This window comes from Balaenoptera ricei, chromosome 10, assembly GCF_028023285.1.
Source record: "Balaenoptera ricei isolate mBalRic1 chromosome 10, mBalRic1.hap2, whole genome shotgun sequence".
Taxonomy (NCBI): domain Eukaryota; kingdom Metazoa; phylum Chordata; class Mammalia; order Artiodactyla; family Balaenopteridae; genus Balaenoptera; species Balaenoptera ricei.
The window spans coordinates 17511734-17536821 of record NC_082648.1 but is presented as its reverse complement, the minus strand read 5'-3'; the positions used below and the strand labels follow the sequence as shown (position 1 = coordinate 17536821).

General features: G+C 35.2%; 1 protein-coding gene across 3 annotated transcripts in view; it reads left to right on the top strand.

Moving 5' to 3' along the window:
• The window catches only part of SLCO1A2 (solute carrier organic anion transporter family member 1A2), a 107018-nt gene extending 83676 nt beyond the window's left edge, over positions 1-23342 (top strand). For all 3 annotated transcript variants that reach the window (XM_059934522.1, XM_059934521.1, XM_059934523.1), the window contains exons 13-16: positions 5287-5459; positions 11202-11266; positions 11838-11955; positions 22822-23342. In XM_059934522.1, the coding sequence (XP_059790505.1) occupies positions 5287-5459; positions 11202-11266; positions 11838-11955; positions 22822-23038 (573 nt within the window). In that variant the 3' untranslated portion in view covers positions 23039-23342. The remainder of the gene's footprint in view (positions 1-5286; positions 5460-11201; positions 11267-11837; positions 11956-22821) is intronic.
• Positions 23343-25088: the final 1746 nt, after the last annotated feature.

Here is a 25088-nt window from a genome sequence, read left to right as displayed (position 1 = left end):
TTGGGTAGTAGAGTCATTTTCACAATGTTGATTCTTCCAATCCAAGAACATGGTATATCTCTCCATCTATTTGTATCATCTTTAATTTCTTTCACCAGTGTCTTATAATTTTCTGCATACAGGTCTTTTGTCTCCTTAGGTAGGTTTATTCCTAGATATTTTATTCTTTTTGTTGCAATGGTAAATGGGAGTGTTTTCTTAATTTCATTTTCAGATTTCTCATCATTAGTGTATAGGAATGCAAGAGATTTCTGTGCATTAATTTTGTATCCTGCTACTTTACCAAATTCATTGATCTAGTAATTTTCCGGTAGCATCTTTAGGAATCTCTATGTATAGTATCATGTCATCTGCAAACAGTGACAGCTTTACTTCATCTTTTCCAATTTGGATTCCTTTTATTTCTTTTTCTTCTGTGATTGTTGTGGCTAAAATTTCCAAAACTATGTGAATAATAGTGGTGAGAGTGGGCAATCTTGTCTTGCTCCTGATCTTAGTTGAAATGGTTTCAGTTTTTCACCATTGAGGATGATGTTGGCTGTGGGTTTGTCATATATGGCCTTTATTATGTTGAGGTAGGTTTCCTCTATGCCTGCTTTCTGGAAAGTTTTTATCATAAATGGGTGTTTAATTTTGTCAAAAGCTTTTTCTGCATCTATAGAGATGATCAAATGTTTTTTTTTTTTTATAATTTTAATTTTGTCCTTTAAGTGACTATTTTCTTTTATTTATTTATTTATTTATTTATTTATTTATTTATTTATGGCTGTGTTGGGTCTTCGTTTCTGTGCAAGGGCTTTCTCTAGTTGCGGGAAGCGGGGACCACTCTTCATCGTGGTGCGCGGGCCTCTCACTATCGCGGCCTCTCTTGTTGCGGAGCACAGGCTCCAGACGCGCAGGCTCAGTAATTGTGGCTCACGGGCCCAGTTGCTCCGTGGCATGTGGGATCTTCCCAGACCAGGGCTCGAACCCGTGTCGCCTGCATTGGCAGGCAGATTCTCAACCACTGCGCCACCACGGAAGCCCCATCATATGGTTTTTATCCTTCAATTTCTTAATATGGTGTATCACATTGATTGATTTGCATATATTGAAGAATCCTTGCATTCCTGGGATAAACCCCACTTGATCATGGTGTATGATCCTTTTAATGTACTGTTGGATTCTGTTTGCTAGTATTTTGTTGAGGATTTTTACATCTATGTTCATCAGTGATATTGGCCTATAGTTTTCTTTCTTTGTGACACCTTTGTCTGGTTTTGGTATCAGGGTGATGGTGGCCTCGTAGAATGAGTTTGGGAGTGTTCCTCCCTCTGCTATATTTTGGAAGAGTTTGAGAAGGATAGGTGTTAGCTCTTCTCTAAATGTTTGATAGAATTCGCCTGTGAAACCATCTGATCGTGGGCTTTTGTTTGTTGGAAGATTTTTAATCACAGTTTCAATTTCAGTGCTTGTGATTTGTCTGTTTATATTTTCTATTTCTTCCTGGTTCAGTCTCGGAAGGTTGTGCATTTCTAAGAATTTGTCCATTTCTTCCAGGTTGTCCATTGTATTGGCATATAAGTTGCTTGTAGTAATCTCTCATGATCCTTTGTATTTCTGCAGTGTCAGTTGTTACTTCTCCCTTTTCATTTCTAATTCTATTGAGCCTTCTTCCTTTTATTCTTGATGAGTCTTGCTAATGGTTTATCAATTTTGTTTATCTTCTCAAAGAACCAGCTTTTCGTTTTATTGATCTTTGCTATCATTTCCTTCATTTCTTTTTCATTTATTTCTGATCTGATCTTTATGATTTCGTTCCTTCTGCTATCTTTGGGGTTTTTTTGTTCTTGTTTCTCTAATTGCTTTAGGTGTAAGTTTAGGTTGTTTATTTGAGATGTTTCTTATTTCTTAAGGTAGGATTGTATTGCTATAAACTTCCCTCTTAGAACTGCTTTTGCTGCATCCCATAGGTTTTGAGTCATTATGTTTTCATTGTCATTTGTTTCTAGGTATTTTTTGATTTCCTCTTTGATTTATTCAGTGATCTCTTGGTTATTAAGTAGTGTATTGTTTAGCCTCCATGTGTTTGTGTTTTTACAGATTTTTTCTTGTAATTGATATCTAGTCTCATAGCGTTGTGGTCAGAAAAGATACTTGATACGATTTCAATTTTCTTAAATTTACCGAGGCTTGATTTGTGACCTAAGATATGATCTATCCTGGAGAGCGTTCCATGAGCACTTGAGAAGAATGTGTATTCTGTTGTTTTTGGATGGAATGTCCCATAAATATCAATTATTTGCATCTTGTTTAATGTATCATGTAAAGCTTGTGTTTCTTTATTTATTTTCATTTTGGATGATCTGTCCATTGGTGAAAGTGGGGTGTTAAAGTCTACTATGATTGTGTTACTGTTGATTTCCCCTTTTATGGCTGTTAGTATTTGCCTTTTGTATTGAGGTGCTCTTATGTTGGGTGCATAAATATTTACAATTGTTATATTTTCTTCTTGGATTGATCCCTTGATCATTATGTAGTGTCCTTCTTTGTCTCTTGTAATAGTCTTTATTTTAAAGTTTATTTTGTCTGATATGAGAATTGCTACTCCAGCTTTCTTTTGATTTCCATTTGCATGGAATATCTTTTCCCATCCCCTCACTTTCAGTCTGTATGTGTCTGTAGGTCTGAAGTGGGTCTCTTGTAGACAGCATATATTCGGGTCTGGTTTTTGTATCCATTCAGCCAGCCTATGTCTTTTGGATGGAGCATTTAATCCATTTACATTTAAGGTAATTATCGATATGTATGTTCCTATTCCCATTTTCTTAATTGTTTTGGGTTTGTTATTGTAGGTCTTTTGTGTCTGTCCCCAGCAGCTAAGGTTTGTTCAGTGGGTTGTGTAGGGTTCCTGGTGGAGGGGACTAGTGCCTGTGTTCTGGTGGATGAGGCTGGATCTTGTCTTTCTGATGGGCAGGTACACGTCTGGTGGTGTGTTTTGGGGTGTCTGTGGCCTTATTATGATTTTAGGCAGCCTCGCTGCTAATGGATGGGGTTGTGTTCCTGCCCTGCTAGTTGCTTGGCATAGAGTGTCCAGCACTGTAGCTTGCTGGTCGTTGAGTGAAGCTGGGTCTTGGCATTGAGATGGAGATCTCTGGGAGATTTTCGCCATTTGATATTACGTGGAGCTGGGAGGTCTCTTGTGGACCAATGTCCTGAAATTGGCACTCCCACCTCAGAGGCACAGCCCTGACCCCTGGCTGGAGTACCAAGAGCTGTCATCCACACGGCTCAGAATAAATGGGAGAAAAAATAGAAAGAAAGAAAGAAGAAGATAAAATAAAATAAAGTAATATAAAATAAAATAATTTAAATGAAAAATAATTATTAAAAATTTTTTAAGTCATAAAGAAAAATAAAAAGCAAAAAAAAAAGAAAGAAAGAAGAGAGCAACCAAACCAAAGAACAAATCCACCAATGATAACAAGTGCCAAAAACTATAGTTAAAAAAAAAAAAATGGCCAGACAGAACCCTAGGACAAATGGTAAAAGCAAAGATTACAGACAAAATCACACACAGAAGCATATACATACACACTCACAAAAAGAGAAAAAGGGGAAAAAAAAAAATATATATATATATATATATATCGTTGCTCCCAAAGTCCACCTCCTCAATATTGGGACGTTTTGTTGTCTATTCAGGTATTCCACAGATGCAGGGTACGTCGAGTTGTTTGTGGAGATTTAATCCGCCACTCCTGAGGATGCTGGGAGAAATTTCCCTTTCTCTTCTTTGTTCGCACAGCTCTGGGAGTTCAGCTTTGGATTTGGACCCGCCTCTGCGTGTAGGTCGCCTGAGGGCGTCTGTTCCCCACCCAGACAGGACGGGGTTAAAGGAGCCGCTGCTTCGGGGGCTCTGGCTCACTCAGGCAGTGGGGAGGGAGCGGTACGGAGGAGGCGGGGCGAGCCTGCGGCGTCAGAGGCGTCGTGACGTTGCAGCAGCCTGAGGTGCGCCGTGCGTTCTCCCAGCGAAGTTGTCCCTGGATCACGGAACACTGGCAGTGGCAGGCTGCATAGGCTCCTGGGAAGGGAGGTGTGGAGAGTGACCTGTGCTCGCACACAGGCTTCTTGGTGGCGGCAGCAGTGGCCTTAGTGTCTCATGCTCGTCTCTGGGGTCCGCGCTGATAGCCGCGGCTCGCGCCCGTCTCTGGAGCTCCTTTAAGAGGCGGTCTTAACCCCCTCTCTTTGCGCACCAGGAAACAAAGAGGCAAGAAAAAGTCTCTTGCCTCTTCGGCAGCTGCAGAGTTTTTCCCGGACTCCCTTCCGGCTAGCTGTGGCGACTAGCCCCTTCAGGCTATGTTCACGCCGCCAACCCCAGTCCTCTCCCTGCGATCCGACCGAAGCCCGAGCCTCAGCTCCCAGCCCCGCCCGCCCTGGCGGGTGAGCAGACAAGCCTCTCGGGCTGGTGAGTGCTGCTCGGCACCGCTCCTCTGTGCGGGAGTCTCTCCGCTTTGCCCTCCGCACCCCTGTGGCTGTGCTCTCCTCCGTGGCTCCGAAGCTTCCCCCCTCTGTCACCCGCAGTCTCTGCCCACGAAGGGTCTTCCTAGTGTGTGGAAACCTTTCCTCCTTCACAGCTCCCTCCCACTGGTGCAGGTCCCATCCCTATTCTTTGTCTCTGTTTTTTCTTTTTTCTTTTGCCCTACCCAGGTACGTGGGGAGTTTCTTACCTTTTGGGAGGTCTGAGGTCTTCTGCCAGCGTTCAGTGGGTGCTCTGTAGGAGCAGTTCCACGTGTAGATGTATTTCTGATGTATTTGTGGAGAGGAAGGTGATCTCCGCATCTTACTCTTCCGCCATTTTGAAGCTACGCCTTCCAAATTTTGATTCTTATTGAAACCTGGGAACATAAGATTTCAAAAAGGGTTGACTTTGTTCTGTTTGTGAAATAAACTATATTTTTTGAAACAAAACTTTGTTTATTGGTAAGTAAATATTTCAACTGAGCATTCTGAAACAAATTTTATTTGTCATATTTAGCATGTGGCAAAACAGCACGTGTTTCTAAAAAGCATGACTTTAAGGCAACAGAGCTATTGCAAATTTACTCAAATTTAGAAAGAAATACGCTTTTTCGGAAACCACCCTTCTATGTTTTGTTTCACGAGATAATCCTGAGACACTATAAAGGATATGAGAACAAAGGGAACAAACTGTCTATCTTGACCTCATTAGGAATGCAGAAAATATTTGAGATTTGTATTCAAAAGTTTCCTTCCTTAAATAGGATAATATATTATTTTTGACAGGTGTTCCAAAATTGTAGCTGCATTCAAACACCAGGAAATTCATCTGCAGTTCTTGGGCTATGTGACAAGGGACAGGACTGTTCCATGATGCTCCAGTACTTTTTAATCTTGTCGGTGGTCAGCAGTTTCATCTATTCTTTATCTGCCATCCCTGGATATATGGTTCTCCTGAGGTACAAGAATTATTTTCTTTATTTAGATTTATTTCTGGTTATTTAGTAAGGGAGCTTTTTCTAAGAAAGCCACTTGAAGTCCACAGTATCTAAGAATGTGGTACTCTATATATACCATTTATTAAGATTTTCCCATTAAACATTGTTGAATTTTACCAAATTTTAAAGTTAGCAATAAAAATGTTCATCTGTTGGTTTTTGCCTCCCTATCTTTCCTACCTTATTTCTTAGAGTTAAATTAGCGAACCTCTCATTGTTTAACACAAGAAGAGACACATTTATATTCTAGGGTAAACCATATGAAATGATCATTTTCCTAGGTACAGAGTGGTTGCCTAGCTGTCATTTCTTACAGTTCAACCTATAGGACAGCAGAGTTTAAAGCTGTCGGAAGTCTCAGTTTCACCAATTACTACCCACAGGGCAAAAGGCAGGTCAATTGATCTTTCTGAGCTCCTTTTATCTTTAATTAAAAAATGGATATATAATGAATGCTCAACTGTCTTATAAGGCTACTGTGAGACACAAACATTGAAGGGCTTACTGAAACTAGGAAACTGCAGAGCTAGGATTCAGACTTAGGTTTATTACATGTATTTTTCCAATTACAGCAGCTTCATGCCTTGCAAACAATTCTAAACATGCCTAGTAAACAAAGTGCATTGTTTTCTCTTTTCTTCATCTTGAAGCAGAGTTAAGTTGATCATAATTCTCAGTTCATAGTTTATCCTAGGTGAGGTAAGGTTTCCCTCTTGTTTTATTTCACTTTATTTTAATTTTTTTCATTCCATTCCCCACTTCCTATCACCACCGGCATCTATATAAATATGATAGACATATGTTCTTAAATACGTATTTTCCTTTGTAAAATATTAAGTTTTTTGTGTATTGTGTTTTATATTCACACAAATAGTGTTGTGCCATAAATTTGTTTTGGTTCAAAAGGCACACAGATACATAAATTCACCAAGTACTGCTAGTACTTATGAGTTATTCTCGTACCATCAATGCATGGGAATTTCTACTTCCTTATAGCCTCACCAACACTTAGAATTATTGAACTTTCTGACTTTGACTCTTCCAGTGGGTGTAAAATGGTAGCTCACTGATGTTTTAATATGTGATTTCCTAATTCAATGAGTTTAAGAATTTCTTCAAACTTTTTTCTAGCTATTAATGCTTCTGCTTCAAGATGCTTATTCATTATTTTTGCCCATTTTCATTATAATTCCTATACTTTTCTTGGTGAATTATAGACATTAATGTAATATTGTTTACTTGATACAATTATCTTTTCCTGGTCTCTCATCTTTCCTTTGAATTTTTTCATAGTATTTTTTATGAAATTAAATCCTAAATTTTGTTGTACTGAAATCTAACAATTTTCTTGCTTTAGGGTTTGTGTACTGGGGAGTCACATTTCAAAAGGGTTTCCATATTCCTAATTTATAAAAGTATCCCCCTAAATTTTATCCTACTAGCTATACAGCTTCAGCTAGTTCTTTAAGTCATCACAAGTCTATCTTTATGTGTGGCTCAAGGGAGAGAGATATTCAGTGTTATTTTTCTCCAAAAAATAAAGTAGTTTTCCCAGCATCATAGCACAAGTAAGAGGTCTTTTTTCCATTGATTTGTGGTGCCATCTTTATCATATTTAAAGTTTTTATATAACATGGGCCATTTTCATTCTTATTCTGTTCCACAGTTTATTTGTTCCCATACCAGTGACATTGCATATGTTAATGTCTCATACAGTAGCTCTTCCTCACCCACCCACCACTTTCACCTTCACTCTTCCTTTATTCTTTTCTCCCAAAATTGATTTAGCTATCAATGCATGGATCTTTATACTCACATATGAATTTTGATTGTATGGATTCTATATATTAATTGGAGAAACTCTGACATCAAATATTTGTGAACATGGAATATTTTTCCATTTATTTAAAATTTCCTTTATAGATACTACACACACACACATATAATATATATTTTATATATATATATATACACACACACACAAAATGGTACCATGTACAATTGCAAATATATATGTACCCATATATATCCAAATATACATATATGGACATGTACTTATTTGTAATTTAACATGGTGTTATTTTCTTTTATATTTTCTAGTTGGTTATTGTTGGTTTAGAAGAATGCTGTTGATCTTTTAAAGTTTACTTTTTATCCAGCAACTTTTCTTATTTGTTCTAATAACTTGTTGATTTTGTTAGGTTTTCTGTGTAGAAATACGTGCACATATGGAGAATTTTATCTCTTCACTTCCAAACCTTACACATCGTAGGTTTTAAAAATTTTCTTACAGAATCAGCTTGGACCTCCAAAACTGTGTTAAACTATTTGGTGATAGTGAGTATTCTTGTTCTTTTCTAATTTTAATGGAAACCATGTAAAATTTTTCCATTAAATATGATGCTTGCTATAGATTTTTAGTATGAGTTTTCATCTAGTTTCTGAGTTTTTAATAATAGAATCAGTATTAAACTATCAAATATATTTTTCTTCATCTAGGAAAAAATTTACATATAATCTTCCAACTCAGTGCTTTTAGTGTAGTGGAAAAAAGTGATAGATTTTTTTCTACATTGAATTGCTTGCATATATAAGAAAAACCATACTTAATCACAATATATTTTTATATATGATTTGATTTAAATAATAATTTATTTAAAATTATTATATCTGTGTTGATAAGTAAAACATACCTTTTATTTTCTATTCTTTTTTGTTTGTTTTTTTGAATCTTTCTAGGTCCACAAAAATGAATTCATACATTTTCTATTTTAAAACTTCTGGAACAACTTGCATTAAATATCTGTTTGTTGAAAGTTTTATGAATTCACCTGTAAAACTATTTGTACTTTGGGCTTATTTTGTCAGTGATACTTGGTTATTATTTTCATTTATTTAATGTTAGTGTCTATTCACATTTTCCATATCTGCTTACACCAGTTGTATACTTGTTAGTGTATGGTGTTTATAATATTCTTTTATCATTCTGATATTCTCTGATATATCTGAAGGATTTTCCATTTTTTTCTGTATTTTGTTTATTGCATCTTCTTTAGTTTTTTTCTTGATTATTGTTGCCAGAGGTTGTTTTATTTTTCTTTTTTAAAGAACCAGTTTTTGCTTTTGATAATCTTTATTTCATCTATTTCTGCTCTTTATTTTATTTATTTTAAAATATTTTTCCTTTTGGGCTTGCTCTGTTTTTCTTTATCCAACTATTTGAGTTTAACACTCAGATAATTTGCTCATTTTGATTAATGTAAATAAAATCATACATTTCCTTGCAAGTATTGCTTTAGTTATATCTGAACTAGTATTTTCCATGAAGTTTACTTCTAAATCTTTTGTAATATCTTTTATGTTTGCTCCACCAAACCAAAATTTATTTATGTGTTATATAATTTCCATATTTATGAGAAATTTCTATAGGTATCCTTTATTATTGTTATTTCATTTTCATGTTCAGAGAATATAATGACAGATGTGGGGTTTGGGGGGGAAATATTGAGGCTTTCTTTGGGGCATAATGCATGTTCAATTTTTGAGTGTTTCATGTGTTTCTGAAAAGAAAGTGTAACTTCTGCATTTTGGATATACAGTTTCCATATTTCTTGGATTGAAGTTAATCACTGTGTTATCTAAATTTTGTAAATCTATGCTTGTTTTTTGTCTGCTTAATTCAACAGTTTTTTGGAGATGGATGTTAAAATCTTTAACAATTGCTGATGTATTTCTTCCTATAATTCTGTCAGTTTTTTAATTTATATATTTGGAGGCTATATTGTAGGATGTAAATGTGTCTTTGATCATTATACTTCTATTATTAGCAGCACTTAATTTTCTTCTTTATCTTTTAGTCATTTCTTTCAGGCAATTCTATTTTGTTTCATATTAAAATTGCAGTACTGGCTTTCTTTTGGTTCACTGCTTCCTGTTACACCTTTTTCCTTCCCTTTCTTTTCAATCTTCAATCTTCTATTTCACTTTATAGACAATATGCTAGATTTGATTTTGTAATTTCAGATTGGTGAGTTTAACCCACTTATATTTATTGTAATTAATGTGATCGGGCTCTTTTGCCACTTTATTTCATATATTCTATTTATTTGAATTTTTTCTTCTTTTTTTGCTTTCCATTGTATTTATTGGATTTTCTTCTGCTGCTTTAAAAGTCATATCTTTCCAATGGCTAACCTGATTATTGAAATTCTTAGCTACATTTCTGTTTTAGTTATCAATTTCAAAACTTTTCAGTAATAATATCTACTTTCCATTAAGATGAATATTTAATCATGCTCTCAGCTCTCTTCATATCTTTACTCTCTTCCTCCAGCTCTTGCCAAGATCACATTGTTGAATTTAACACCTGGATTTTTATGGATATACTTATGCTTTTCTCTATTTTTGTGGAATCTTCATGGATCTCCTACCATGATAGTAGAGGGATGCAACAGCTATGCTACTCTGCCAGTTTTTAAGAACTATTTTAATTTCTCTCAGCATTTTCCCATAATTTGCATTTTAATTTTTCTTTCATATTTCTGGATTCTAGAAATTAATGTTGTTATCAATGTCAAATAGTGACAGCATTTGGAGAACAGTTTAAACTGTTTACAGTTTCTTAGCTATAAGGATTGCATGCTTTTGTGAGATCATAAGGTGGTATATTAGAAATAGAGGAGAAAGAAAAATTCTTCAGTAAAATTTAAATGCCTATTTTCTGTATTAAATGGTAACTATGGGAACAAGAGAGTCATGCTAGGTCTCCTGGCTTTTCTTACTTCCTTCTCAGTAAAATCTTTGATGCTGTCTAAATAACCTACGTGTTAGATAGATAATGACCACATCAACTGTATCTCAGTCTATGACACTGAAGAGTTACTTTAATTGGTAAAATACTTATGCCAAGAAAATGCCAATAATATGATGTTTTTGCTAAAAATGTACTACGTGCTTTTGTGAAGAAAGCTGCTTTCATTTTCTCAGCTTTGAGTTAATCAAAAAGGGAAGGGAATACAGAGGAACTCTGCAAGTGAATTCTTGGAGCAGGTAGCCATGCTGATGTTGAAGTGAGTGGAGCACAAAAAGTGCCATTGGGGAATTATAGTCTTCATTTCTACTCATAGGAATTTCAGGCAACAGTGAAAACATCAGGGAATTTCTGGAGAGAATGGAGGAATCTGTGCCACTCTTGAAAAGATACCAAGTTACTTAAAATATGTTTGCTTTGGATTTTTTACATCACTTTCCTTTGAAAATTTTTATTCTGGCTTTCTTTTCTCCTTACATTTATTTTTTAAAATTCTTGGCTTTTCTGTATTTTGTTAATACAAATAATTTAAATACACCTAGGGTTGCATTGTTCTTGTTTTAGGCTAAAGTTTTAACCATTAGAATCAAGAAATACTATTCAAGAAGAGGATACTGGGGTTGAAATCAACTGATATGAAACATTTTCTTCCTTGATAACTTTATGATAGAAATGAATGAACAAAAAGTGATGGATAAAATGCCAAGGACCAGAGGTGGGGCTCCTGTGAAGGTTATGAACTGGATAATCAGGCCTTGAATAACCAAGACCTGAGCAGGCAGGAAAATTTTCTAAGGCTCAGTGTGCTACTAGCTCACAAACAGTTCTTTTAAGAAACTGTGGTAGATTTTAAATGTCTATTTTTTAAATTTATGAATTCATTGATTTTTTAGGTGTATCAAGCCTGAAGAGAAGTCTCTTGGTGTGGGATTACATGCATTTTGCACAAGGGTATTAGGTAAAAATAGTTATTTTTCCCAACATCACATCAGACCACTATTAAATACTAAGTAGATGAAATCACTCCCTCAGAGTAACAGTCTGGCAAATATCCCTTCTGCTTGTAAACAGCACTTTGTAATTAGTGTGAGAATGAAGAACAAAAAGAAATAGAGAACTTCTCTTTTTTATTTGAAAAAGACCTACATGACCTTAATTCTACTTTTCATCAATTGCTTTTCATCAATGCAATTTGAAAAGCAAAGGAACAGGAAATGCTTTGTTAAAGTATAATGTGCATGTGATTGGCCCAAAACATTGTAGAAAAAAAATGTAAAGAATCATTAATTCAGTGTTTTTCTCTACTGATGATATTTATTTTGCATTTATCCTTCAGATTACTTATTTTTTATAATCTAAAAACTTTACAGTAAAAGTAACTTCCAGTTTCTAAAAGTAAAATTTAAAGCAATAGATGTATATTTTGTTAAACTTTATTTGTTCTGCGAATAAAGTTAAAATGTTTCCAAACAAAACAATATATCCTCTTACCTTGCTAATGGATTCTTCTTTCTCCCTTTTAATTGTAGCTGGAATTCCCGCACCTATATATTTTGGAGCTTTAGTGGACTCCACATGTTTACACTGGGGTACTTTGAAATGTGGTGAGTCAGGGGCATGTAGGATATATGATTCCACCAACTTCAGGTAAAGATAATTTTTTAAATTGCTTTCTAAGCATAGACAGTGTGTAAAACGGTACCATTCATACCTAACATTTTCTTTGTCAAGGGACTAGATTACTTTTGCCTTTGTTTCCAGAATAGATAGTGGTACTGTGTCTCCAATTCTTATTTATATACTAGAATTTTATTTCCTCAATATTTTCAAAGTACTTGATAAATATAAGCATAGGTGGCTTTCAAAAGCTTGTTCCTTAAATTGGTTGCAATCAATATATTGTTGAAGGTCATGGCTGTACAGAAGCTACCTATCTAAATTATATTACTCTCAAGTATCCCCATTTAATCCTACATCATTTCAACATCTTACTAGGTTAAATCCTTACTTCCTTTCACTATCCACTTCTGATCTCTAAAATGGTATTTTTTCTCCCTTATTAAATTTCACTGACACAATATTCTTCATGTCTCTTAAAGCTTTATTTTTATTTTTAATAACAGACCTGATTTTGAACAAACCTCATATGATAATATTAACCTGTTTTTTAAACAAAACTCTTCCATTTTTCTCTTTTTGTTTTCACACTCTTTTCCATTTGGAGACCTGGATTTTGTTTAAATTTATATTAATTTCTCCTTATGGGGCAGTAAGAAAACTCATTTTCTAAAAATGATTTAGCATTATCTAAAATAGTCTAAGGTCTTCTCTTGATCAGTAAAAAGGATGTATGTCAAGAACTGTGAAGACAGCAGACAGAATGAGATTCATGTTTTCATCAGTTCCCCTTTCCCCTAAAGTTCCACAGGGGTAATATGGAGGTGGGCACAGATACCTACTGTGCATGCAGTGGGTTTGCATCACAATTGAGGAAAGCGAAGGATCCCTAGTGTAGGTTGGCCTCATCCTGCTGCTTTGATTCCTGTTGATAGTAGCTTTGATTAAATGCTATTTCAGACAAAAGTATTATATTTGGTACCATCCTCTGTCAGTCAGGTGAATTAGAGTGACCAATGAAGTGTACTCATGAGAAAATTCATCAGAAACTAATACAATGTAGAAACAAGAGTTACATGTTGATGGACAATTCTTCATGGGTTCCTTGAATTTTGGCATATCTTGTCAGCAGACGCTTTTGTTCTGAACTATCTTTTCAAAGATGTTTGAACAGTAAGTGACCTTGGAAGATAAAAATGGTCTTTCCCTCTGGAGCAGAGTTTTCTGTCCAGGATGATAAAGGTAACATCTCCCTCTGGGGCAAATGTTGACAGATTTGCTTGCAACCCATTTAAATGATAGGGATTTCCTAAACTCAGGATTGCTTAGCTGTGACCCGAACCCAGTGTGTGCACAACCTGGGTCTCCTGTGTCCCCACTTCGGGACTTGGGGGGTGGAACTAACCTGAACATGAAGCGTGTGCTGATTGCTGTAAAAGTCCTTTGTCTCTGATCAAGGAGTCTTGTATCTTCTGCCAGTTTCCATGCAGCTATGGCAGGCTAACTTGTTAGCTTAAAATCCAGGTAAGATCTAGGACTCTTTTACAGTTCTTGAGAACAGAAATACTGATTAACTTAAAAATTGGCCAAAAATGTAAGGATGATCACTTACATTTATTACCATCTAATGAAAAGTGGGGAAAGGATTAAGGAAAATTTGATGGAAGTAAGGCATAGGAAAATAAAAACACAAAAAATAATTGAAAATAAAACCTAAATATACCAGGTTTCGCAGTAAATGTAAACCAATTGAACTTGCTTCTTAAAAGATAATGACTTTCATATTGACGTTTTCCAAATTCCAGCTACATGTTGTTTACAAGAGACAGCCTAAAAATATAATGCAAAGAAAGGTTGAAGATAAAGGTCAGAAAATGTATACCAGACAAATATTAAATCAACCTTCTGTGGTTATATTAATGACTGTAAGACAAAGTAGAATTTAAAGTGAAAAGAATTAATAGAATTAAAGAAGGATATTACTTAATAATAAAAAAAGCACTTCACCAAAAATATATAACAATCATGAACCCATATAAATCTGTCAACATAAACTCAAATATATAAAACAAAAATTCACAAAATTACAAGAAGAAATCTACAATTAGAGTGGAAAATTTCAACACACTTCTACAAGTGAATATAAAATACAGATGAAAAATTAGTGAGAATATAGAAGATTGAACCATCCAATTGTGCAAAAATTATCTATTAGTAGATATATAGTGATTTTTTTTAACCCAACTAACAGCAACCATAGGAAAATGATGCAAACCTCATTGGAAAAGAGATTTAAAACGAAACCCTTTTGCACGTTATTGCTGTGATACTAAGGAGGGAATAAGATACAGATACACCCAAGAACTAGACCAAGTGATTTGTTCCCTCTGTGATTATTCCCAGTATCACTATGAAAAGAACTAGGAAAGGCCTAAGAACCTGGGGGACTGGGAAAAGCAAAGGGAAAATGATCAAATTTGGAGGAGTAAATACAGAGAAACAGAACAGCAAAGAAAACCAAAATAAACAAAGAACAACAACAAAATACTCAAGAAGAGCTTGTAAACTGAAATGTTATAATACATGAATAAATCCAACAGTAAGAAAGACAAGCACATAAACTACCAATTGAAACATTACTTTATTCCAGATTAAATTTAATCTAATGTAAGTATCTGACAAAGACTTTAAAATAAGTATGTTTAACCAGCTTGATAGGTTTAAAAATAATAAATTGATGGCATAATACCTGTTAAAAATAAATAAGAAATTATGAAAAAATTCTAGCAGAAATAAGAATATCAAAAAGAACTCTTGGAAATATTAGAGATTAAATGGATAGCACTGAAATAAAAAGAATCCTAAATACATAATAAATTTCAAGTCAACATAAGAATTGGTGAAATGGAAGAGAGTACAGAAGAATTTATCTAGAATGTAAATCAATGATTTGAACTGATTAAACAAAAATGAACTACATAAGTAATGTTAAAGACCAATTAGCAATTAAAGGATATATCTCAGAAATTTTCTAGAACAGAGAATAGAGGAAATGGCAGAGATAAATTAAAGAATTAATGGCTTAGAATTCATTAGAATTTAATAGAGACATACATTTTCAGATCAAAAGTGCACTTCAAATGCCTAATGGAATAAATTAAATAGACATATCAGAGTGAAATTACAAATGCTCAAGGTAAAGAAAAAACATAAACACTACCCAGAGAAATAAACATGTGGCTTATAAAGAAATAACAATTAGACCAATAGCAGATAGGTCATCAACAACCATAGATCCTAATATCTTTATGATCCTTATTGCTTTGGGTTTGGGTTGAAACAAAAACACAAACCAGAGAGCAAAAAATTGGCAAATGTGACTACATATAAAATTTTAAAAAGTTTTTGCAACAGAAAACTCCATAGACAGTGAAGAATGATAGAACACAAATTGGAAGCATCCGGAGCTCTCATACACTGCTGGTGGTGAATAAAAACTATTGAAAAGAACATTTGGGCAATATTTACCAAGCTGAATCCTCTAAGATGCTTACACATATTTTAAAGAAACTCTTGCTCACATGCACAAGGAGACATGGCAACAAAGGTATGTTGCAGTTTTGTTGATATTTAAAAAAAATTTGAACAAAAGCGTCCCACAGGAAAATGGATAATAAGCCGTGGTGTGTTTGTTACCGAACTCAGGTTCGGCTGCTCACCACTCAAAAGTCAACACACTGAGAGGCAGTGTCAGTAGAAAGGAAAGGTGCTTTAGTCAGAAAATCTGCCAATCGGGGGAGAACGTGGACTCGTGTCCAGAGACCAACTCCGAAGATTCTGCTTAGCCATGACAGTTTTTAAAGGAAAAAATGTTGAGGGGCGGGGGGCGCGGGGAGGGTGGGAAGAATCTCAGTGAATCATGGAGGCAGGAGATTGGGTTCTGCATCATTCCCACCGAGTGCAGACTGGCTGACTCTCTCTTCGGATGTTATCTTGCCTGAATGATCTGCCTGAAGGATTGCTAAGGGAGCTGTTGGGAGCAGAGAGCTAAACATTCTTTAACTATTTAATTCTTCACTCTTACTTCTTTTTAACTAGGAAAAGAATCAACAGGCTAGGCAAAGCATGGTGTGCGTTAAAGAAAGCGTTAAGTCAGGAGTTAGTTTCAATTGTTTAGTGATTTCGTTCCTATAATTAGGGTTTTAAAGTTAGACGGAGACAGAAATGGGTAAACAGGAAAGGGGCAGAAGAGTTGCTTTCATGCTCATACATCACAATGTTGTTCAACAGTTAAAAATAAATGATGTAGAACTACATGTATGAGCCTAGTTTTAAAATGGTGGGCCAATAGAAAAACTTTCAAAATAAAAAAAGAGTATTATGCCAATTATTTAAAATGTAAAAATATATACAATAATTGTATAAATTACGAATGGATACATGCATACTTTGTAAAGCTATAAAAATAAACTAGGAACAAAATCTATAAAATTCAACATAGTGTTACACCTGGGACGGGTTAGAATGTAGTAGGATCACAGGAATTAAATATTTTCTTTTAACCTGGTCTGAAACAAAAACGGCAAAATTTAATCATTTAAAAAACCTGGATGGTGAGTACAAATATGCTTAACTCTTTTTTTCCTGCATTCTTGAAATGTTTCCTAATAAAAGAAAATTTTAGAAGTAGAAAATGAATATAAGGAGCAGAAATTAATAAATAGACTACACACCATAGAGGTAACCCCCCAAAAGCTGTACTTTCTAAAAGATTGAAATATAATAATAACAATAATCTGGAAAGGCAAATAAAGAAAGAGAAGAGGCACAAATAAACACTATTAGGAACTAAAAAGGAAATATAAGTACAGATACTTAGGAATTTTATACATAATAATTTGGAAACATGTTAAATAAGAGTTTTCTAGGTAAATATGTATTATCAAATTTTATTGTAAATATATAGAAAACATGAATATTTTCATAGCCATTTAAAATATTTGAATCAGTCAAAAATTCTCGTCTTCCAAAGGCATCAAGTCCAGAAGTTTTAAGGCAAGTATTACAAACCTTCAATGAAGTGATGATTCCTGCATTATACAAGTTATTCCTAGAAACGGAAAAAGAGGGAAAATTTCCCAATTCATTTTACAAAGCTAGTGCAACCTCGATATTGACATTAGACAAGTTCAGTATAAGGAAAAAAGTATAAGCTGATTTTACTTGTAAATATACATGCAAAAAATTAACAAATTGAATCCAATAAGGTATAAAAACTAACAAATAGAGTTTGTTATAGAATTATAATAATAATCTTGGATATTCTGCCAATTACATACAGAAAAATGATTTAGTGATATTTTACAAATTCACAACTAAAACTCTGAGCAAACTCAGAAGAGGAGAAAGAAACTTCCTTAACCCGATTAAGATCATCTAAGAAAACACAGGAGTAGAAGCAAGAAAAACTACAATCCTGCAGCCTGTGGACCAAAAACCACAGTTACAGAAAGATAGAGAAGATGAAAAGGCAGAGGGCTATGTACCAGATGAAGGAACAAGAAAAAACCCCAGAAAAACAACTAAATGAAGTGGAGATAGGCAACCTTCCAGAAAAAGAATTCAGAATAATGATAGTGAAGATGATCCAGGACCTCGGAATAAGAATGGAGGCAAAGATTGAGAAGATGCAAGAAATGATTAACAAAGACCTAGAAGAATTAAAGAACAAACAAACAGAGATGACCAATACAATAACTGAAATGAAAACTACACTAGAAGGAATCAATAGCAGAATAACTGAGGCAGAAGAACGGATAAGTGACCTGGAAGACAGAATGGTGGAATTCACTGCTGTGGAACAGATTAAAGAAAAAAGAATGAAAAGAAATGAAGACAGCCTAAGAGACCTCTGGGACAACATTAAACGCAACAACATTCGCATTATAGGGGTCCCAGAAGGAGAAGAGAGAGAGAAAGGACCCGAGAAAATATTTGAAGAGATTATAGTCGAAAACTTCCCTAACATGGGAAAGGAAATAGCCACCCAAGTCCAGGAAGCGCAGAGAGTCCCATACAGGATAAACCCAAGGAGAAACACGCCGAGACACATAGTAATCAAATTGACAAAAATTAAAGACAAAGAAAAATTATTGAAAGCAGCAAGGGAAAAACGACAAATAACATACAAGGGAACTCCCATAAGGTTAACAGCTGATTTCTCAGCAGAAACTCTGCAAGCCAGAAGGGAGTGGCATGATATACTTAAAGTGATGAAAGGGAAGAACCTACAACCAAGATTACTCTACCCGGCAAGGATCTCATTTAGATTTGATGGAGAAATCAAAAGCTTTACAGACAAGCAAAAGCTAAGAGAATTCAGCACCACCAAACCAGCTCTACAACAAATGCTAAAGGAACTTCTCTAAGTGGGAAACACAAGAGAAGAAAAGGACCTACAAAAACAAACCCAAAACAATTAAGAAAATGGTCATAGGAACATACATATCGATAATTACCTTAAACGTGAATGGATTAAATGCCCCAACCAAAAGACATAGACTGGCTGAATGGATACAAAAACAAGACCCATATATATGCTGTCTACAAGAGACCCACTTTAGACCTAGGGACACATACAGACTGAAAGTGAGGGGATGGAAAAAGATATTCCATGCAAATGGAAATCAAAAGAAAGCTGGAGTAGCTATACTCATATCAGATAAAATAGACTTTAAAATAAAGAATGTTACAAGAGACAAGGAAGGACACTACATAATGATCCAGGGATCAATCCAAGAAGAAGATATAACAATTATAAATATATATGCACCCAACATAGGAGCACCTCAATACATAAGGCAACTGCTAACAGCCATAAAAGAGGAAATCGACAGTAACACAGTAATAGTGGGGGACTTTAACACCTCACTTACACCAATGGACAGATCATCCAAAATGAAAATAAATAAGGAAACAGAAGCTTTAAATGACACAATAGACTAGATAGATTTAATTGATATATATAGGACATTCCATCCAAAAACAGCAGATTACACGTTCTTCTCAAGTGCGCACGGAACATTCTCCAGGATAGATCACATCTTGGGTCACAAATCAAGCCTCAGTAAATTTAAGAAAATTGAAATCATATCAAGCATCTTTTCTGACCACAACGCTATGAGATTAGAAATGAATTACAGGGAAAAAAACGTAAAAAAGACAAACACATGGAGGCTAAACAATACGTTACTAAATAACCAAGAGATCACTGAAGAAATCAAAGAGGAAATAAAAAAATACCTAGAGACAAATGACAATGAAAACACGACGACCCAAAACCTATGGGATGCAGCAAAAGCGGTTCTAAGAGGGAAGTTTATAGCTATACAAGCCTACCTAAAGAAACAAGAAAAATCTCAAGTAAACAATCTAACCTTACACCTAAAGAAACTAGAGAAAGAAGAACAAACAAAACCCAAAGTTAGCAGAAGGAAAGAAATCATAAAGATCAGAGCAGAAATAAATGAAATAGAAACAAAGAAAACAATAACAAAGATCAATAAAACTAAAAGTTGGTTCTTTGAGAAGATAAACAAAATTGATAAGCCATTAGCCAGACTCATCAAGAAAAAGAGGGAGAGGACTCAAATCAATAAAATCAGAAATGAAAACGGAGAAGTTACAACAGACACCGCAGAAATACAAAGCATCCTAAGAGACTACTACAAGCAACTTTATGCCAATAAAATGGACAACCTGGAAGAAATGGACAAATTCTTAGAAAGGTATAACCTTCCAAGACTGAACCAGGAAGAAACAGAAAATATGAACGGACCAATCACAAGTAATGAAATTGAAACTGTGATTAAAAATCTTCCAACAAACAAAAGTCCAGGACCAGATGGCTTCACAGGTGAATTCTATCAAACATTTAGAGAAGAGCTAACACCCATCCTTCTCAAACTCTTCCAAAGAATTGCAGAGGAAGGAACACTCCCAAACTCATTCTATGAGGCCACCATCACCCTGATACCAAAACCAGACAAAGACACTACAAAAAAAGAAAATTACAGACCAATATCCCTGATGAATATAGATGCAAAAATCCTCAACAAAATACTAGCAAACAGAATCCAACAACACATTAAAAGGATCATACACCACGATCAAGTGGGATTTATCCCAGGGATGCAAGGATTCTTCAATATACGCAAATCAATCAATGTGATACACCATATTAACAAATTGAAGAATAAAAACCATATGATCATCTCAATAGATGCAGAAAAAGCTTTTGACAAAATTCAACACCCATTCATGATAAAAACTCTCCAGAAAGTGGGCATAGAGGGAACCTACCTCAACATAATAAAGGCCATATATGACAAACCCACAGCAAACATCATTCTCAATGGTGAAAAACTGAAAGCATTTCCTCTAAGATCAGGAACGAGACAAGGATGTCCACTCTCACCACTATTATTCAACATAGTTCTGGAAGTCCTAGCCATGGCAATCAGAGTAGAAAAAGAAATAAAAGGAATACAAATTGGAAAAGAAAAAGTAAAACTGTCACTGTTTGCGGATGACATGATACTATACATAGAGAATCCTAAAACTGCCACCAGAAAACTGCTAGAGCTAATTAATGAATATGGTAAAGTTGCAGGATACAAAATTAATGCACAGAAATCTCTTGCATTGCTATACACTAAGGATGAAAAATCTGAAAGAGAAATTATGGAAACACTCCCATTTACCATTGCAACAAAAAGAATAAAATACCTAGGAATAAACCTACCTAGGGAGACAAAAGACCTGTATGCAGAAAACTATAAGACACTGATGAAAGAAATTAAAGATGATACCAACAGATGGAGAGATATACCATGTTCTTGGATTGGAAGAATCAACATTGTGAAAATGACTATACTACCCAAAGCAATCTACAGATTCAATGCAATCCCTATCAAATTACCAATGGCATTTTTTACAGAGCTAGAACAAATCATCTTAAAATTTGTATGGAGACACAAAAGACCCCGAATAGCCAAAGCAGTCTTGAGGGAAAAAATGGAGCTGGAGGAATCAGACTCCCTGACTTCAGACTATACTACAAAGCTACAGTAATCAAGACAATATGGTACTGGCACAAAAACAGAAACATAGATCAATGGAACAACATAGAAAGCCCAGAGATTAACCCACGCACCTATGGTCAACTAATCTATGACAAAGGAGGCAAAGATATACAATGGAGAAAAGACAGTCTCTTCAATAAGTGGTGGTGGGAAAACTGGACAGCTACATGTAAAAGAATGAAATTAGAATACTCCCTAACACCATACACAAAAATAAACTCAAAATGGATTAGAGACTTAAATATAAGACTGGACACTATAAAACTCTTAGAGGAAAACATAGGAAGAACACTCTTTGACATAAATCACAGCAAGATCTTTTTTGATCCACCTCCTAGAGTAATGGAAATAAAAACAAAAATAAACAAGTGGGACCTAATGAAACTTCAAAGCTTTTGCACAGCAAAGGAAACCATAAACAAGACGAAAAGACAACCCTCAGAATGGGAGAAAATATTTGCAAATGAATCAACGGACAAAGGATTAATCTCCAAAATATATAAACAGCTCATTCAGCTCAATATTAAAGAAACAAACACCCCAATCCAAAAATGGGCAGAATACCTAAATAGACATTTCTCCAAAGAAGACATACAGACGGCCACGAAGCACATGAAAAGATGCTCAACATCACTAATTATTAGAGAAATGCAAATCAAAACTACAATGAGGTATCACCTCACTCCTGTTAGAATGGGCATCATCAGAAAATCTACAAACAACAAATGCTGGAGAGGGTGTGGAGAAAAGGGAAACCTCTTGCACTGTTGGTGGGAATGTAAATTGATACAGCCACTATGGAGAACAATATGGAGGTTCCTTAAAAAACTAAAAATAGAATTACCATATGACCCAGCAATCCCACTACTGGGCATATACCCAGAGAAAACCGTAATTCAAAGAGACACATGCACCCGAATGTTCATTGCAGCACTATTTACAATAGCCAGGTCATGGAAGCAACCTAAATGCCCATCAACAGACAAATGGATAAAGAAGATGTGGTACATATATACAATGGAATATTACTCAGCCATAAAAAGGAACGAAATTGAGTCATTTGTTGAGACGTGGATGGATCTAGAGACTGTCATACAGAGTGAAGTAAGTCAGAAAGAGAAAAACAAGTATCGTATATTAATGCATGTATGTGGAACCTAGAAAAATGGTACAGATGAGCCAGTTTTCAGGGCAGAAGTTGAGACACAGATGTAGAGAATGGACATATGGACACCAAGGGGGGAAAAATGTGGTGGGGTGGGGATGGTGGTGTGCTGAATTGGGCGATTGGGATTGACATGTATACACTGATGTGTATAAAATTGATGCCTAATAAGAACCTGCAGTATAAAAAAACAAACAAACAAACAAACAAACAAACAAAAAACACAGGAGTAAATATTATAATTAGTGGTGATTCTTTGGAAGCATTCTTACTAAATATTGAAATAAAACTGCTATCCCTGTCAGTATTAAATTTAAGTTGAGGAGTCTATTCAATGTAAAAAGATAAAATAAAAACAGTAACAAAAGATTAGTGAAGAGGGAAATAAATTTCGATCTTCTGGATAAAAAATCCCAAAACTCATTTTAACAAACATTAGAATTCATAAGTGAGTTCATGAGGTTCATTCATAAGGTTGACGTGCAAAACAGTTAGCTGCTGCTCTCCTTATGAGAGTAAAATATTAATAATTAACAATATGCAAAACTATCTTTGTAAGTTTTAATATGTTTTAACTCTTTTTGATAGATACATCTACCTTGGATTGCCAGCAGCGCTAAGAGGATCAAGCTATATTCCAGCCTTTTTAATTCTCCTTATTTTGAGGAAGCATCGTCTACCAGAGAAAAATGCCTCTTCAGAAACTATGCTTGAGGCCAAGTTTACAGGGAAGGAAAATGAGGGCAAAGAGGTGGATCAAAATTCCAAAGTTTTGAATGATGATGAATTGAAAACTAAACTATAACGCTCTTTTATATCATGCTTCGCAGAATTGGAGAACACACTACAACTTAATTGTTTTTAAAATCAGTAGAGGTACTTACTGCAGGTAATTTTTCCTTGTCTTTAAGAACCTCAACATTTTTCTTTACTCAAGGTAAAAAAATGTTCACTGATGGTATTTCTGAGGCAACAATGGCATTTGAGATCTTCCTCAGAGGGACATTTATAAACAACCTTCAAAATAGGATATTAGAACCAGCTTTATTTTTATGTTAAATTGCTAAAACAGCAATTTCTCTTTTCACTCATGCAAAATAAGGGCATATTTCCCACATCCTTTCCAAATGATTCTAAAAATTTCCTATTAGGAAAATCTATTTAATTCCATTGAATTTCTGCTTTGATATCAGGATTATTTAGAGACTGAAATTCTTATCTTCTTATGTGAATATTTAAGTATTTTATTCAAATTTATCACTTCATGTGAAAGGAGAGTAAATCTTTTTAATCTATTTTGGAATTGTTCTTTACCTCTTCCTATTCATTCCAGACATGATTCTTTTAAAATAGATTACTCACTAATATGCCATCACTTGATTTCAATTCATTCCCTGCTTTTTGACTCATGTCATATATTTGCTCATTTTGTTCAGAGTACTGACAAACTTAATCAGGTAATTAAAAGTCATGTAGCAAAGATTGTTGGATTTTTTTTTTCAGCAATTCAAACCTGGCAACTGAACTCTCTCTTAAAAACAAATATCTAAGTCAAAGTATGAAAGGTTAATATTAGAAAAACACTAGTCCTTTTTTTCCCCAGTATTTTTAAATTAATTAATTAATTAATTTTTGGTTGCGTTGGGTCTTCGTTGCTGTGCATGGGCTTTCTCTAATTGCATCGAGCAGGGGCTACTCTTGGTTGTGGTGCGCGGGCTTTTCAGTGTGGTGGCTTCTCTTGCTGCAGAGCATGGGCTCTAGGTGCGTGGGCTTCAGTAACAGTGGCACGTGGGCTCAGTAATTATGGCTGGCGGGCTCTAAAGCGCAGGCTCAGTAGCTGTGGTGCATGGGCTTAGTTGCTCCGCGGCATGTGGGATCTTCCGGGACCAGGGCTCGAACCCGTATCCCTTGCATTGGCAGGCGGATTCTTAACCACTGTGCCACCAGGGAAGTCCCGAAAAACACTAGTCCTTAAAGGCTGTTTGTATTGCCAGATATTATCCAAAAAATCAGTTTCCCAGATTCAGGAGGCCTCCTTAGTCTAATGTTTATGTCACCCAAGGTGTCCTAAGTTAGAACACAAACACGAATTTTCTTTACATCCTCTTAGAGAATGAAGTGTTTAAAAAGTAGCTTCTGTTATGGAACTGAGGTTAATAAAATTCAAGATGTACATTTAAAACTAAATCTACCCTTATTATTATTTTGTAGCTTAGGGATACAGTAAAAGTATGAAAGGATTTTAGAGACACAAGAGGCCTTATGGATGATATGGAGTTTCTGGTTCAAGAGAATAGAATGAACAGCCGTGTTTATCTACTTCTTATTCTCCCTCCCACTGAAAGGACAGTCAGTATAGATGTAATGATAGAACTCCCTTAAGGGTGAGGAGGATGTGGAGAGGGAGGATTGGAGAAGTGGGTGTCAATATACTCTGATTATTTATGTGTCATACAAAGGGAATGGAAGTGTCTCCAGGGATAGAACAGGGTGGCAGGGGCTGTCATTCAGGATGCACTTAGAAGGAACCTGGGATGTAGGTAGGAACCTCTGAGTTGAAAGTTCAAAGAATACAAGTCAGACAGAAAATAGACCACAAGCTAGACAGGAAATAGTCCAGTTAATTGAAGGACTGTCTACGTATACTTTGCAGACCAATATGATTTCCTGAGAATTGGATGCATCATTTAAGGAGAAAGCAACAGAGAGGACTGGGTAGAACAGGTTCAGGGGGAAGATTTAATAGTTAAGTTCTCTGCTCGCAAAGTCTGAGACTTCATCAAGACCGTGATTCAAGACAGGAACAGTGTTGACACTGGAGAGAGGAGCTAAAACCATTGAAAGTGAGGAGTTCC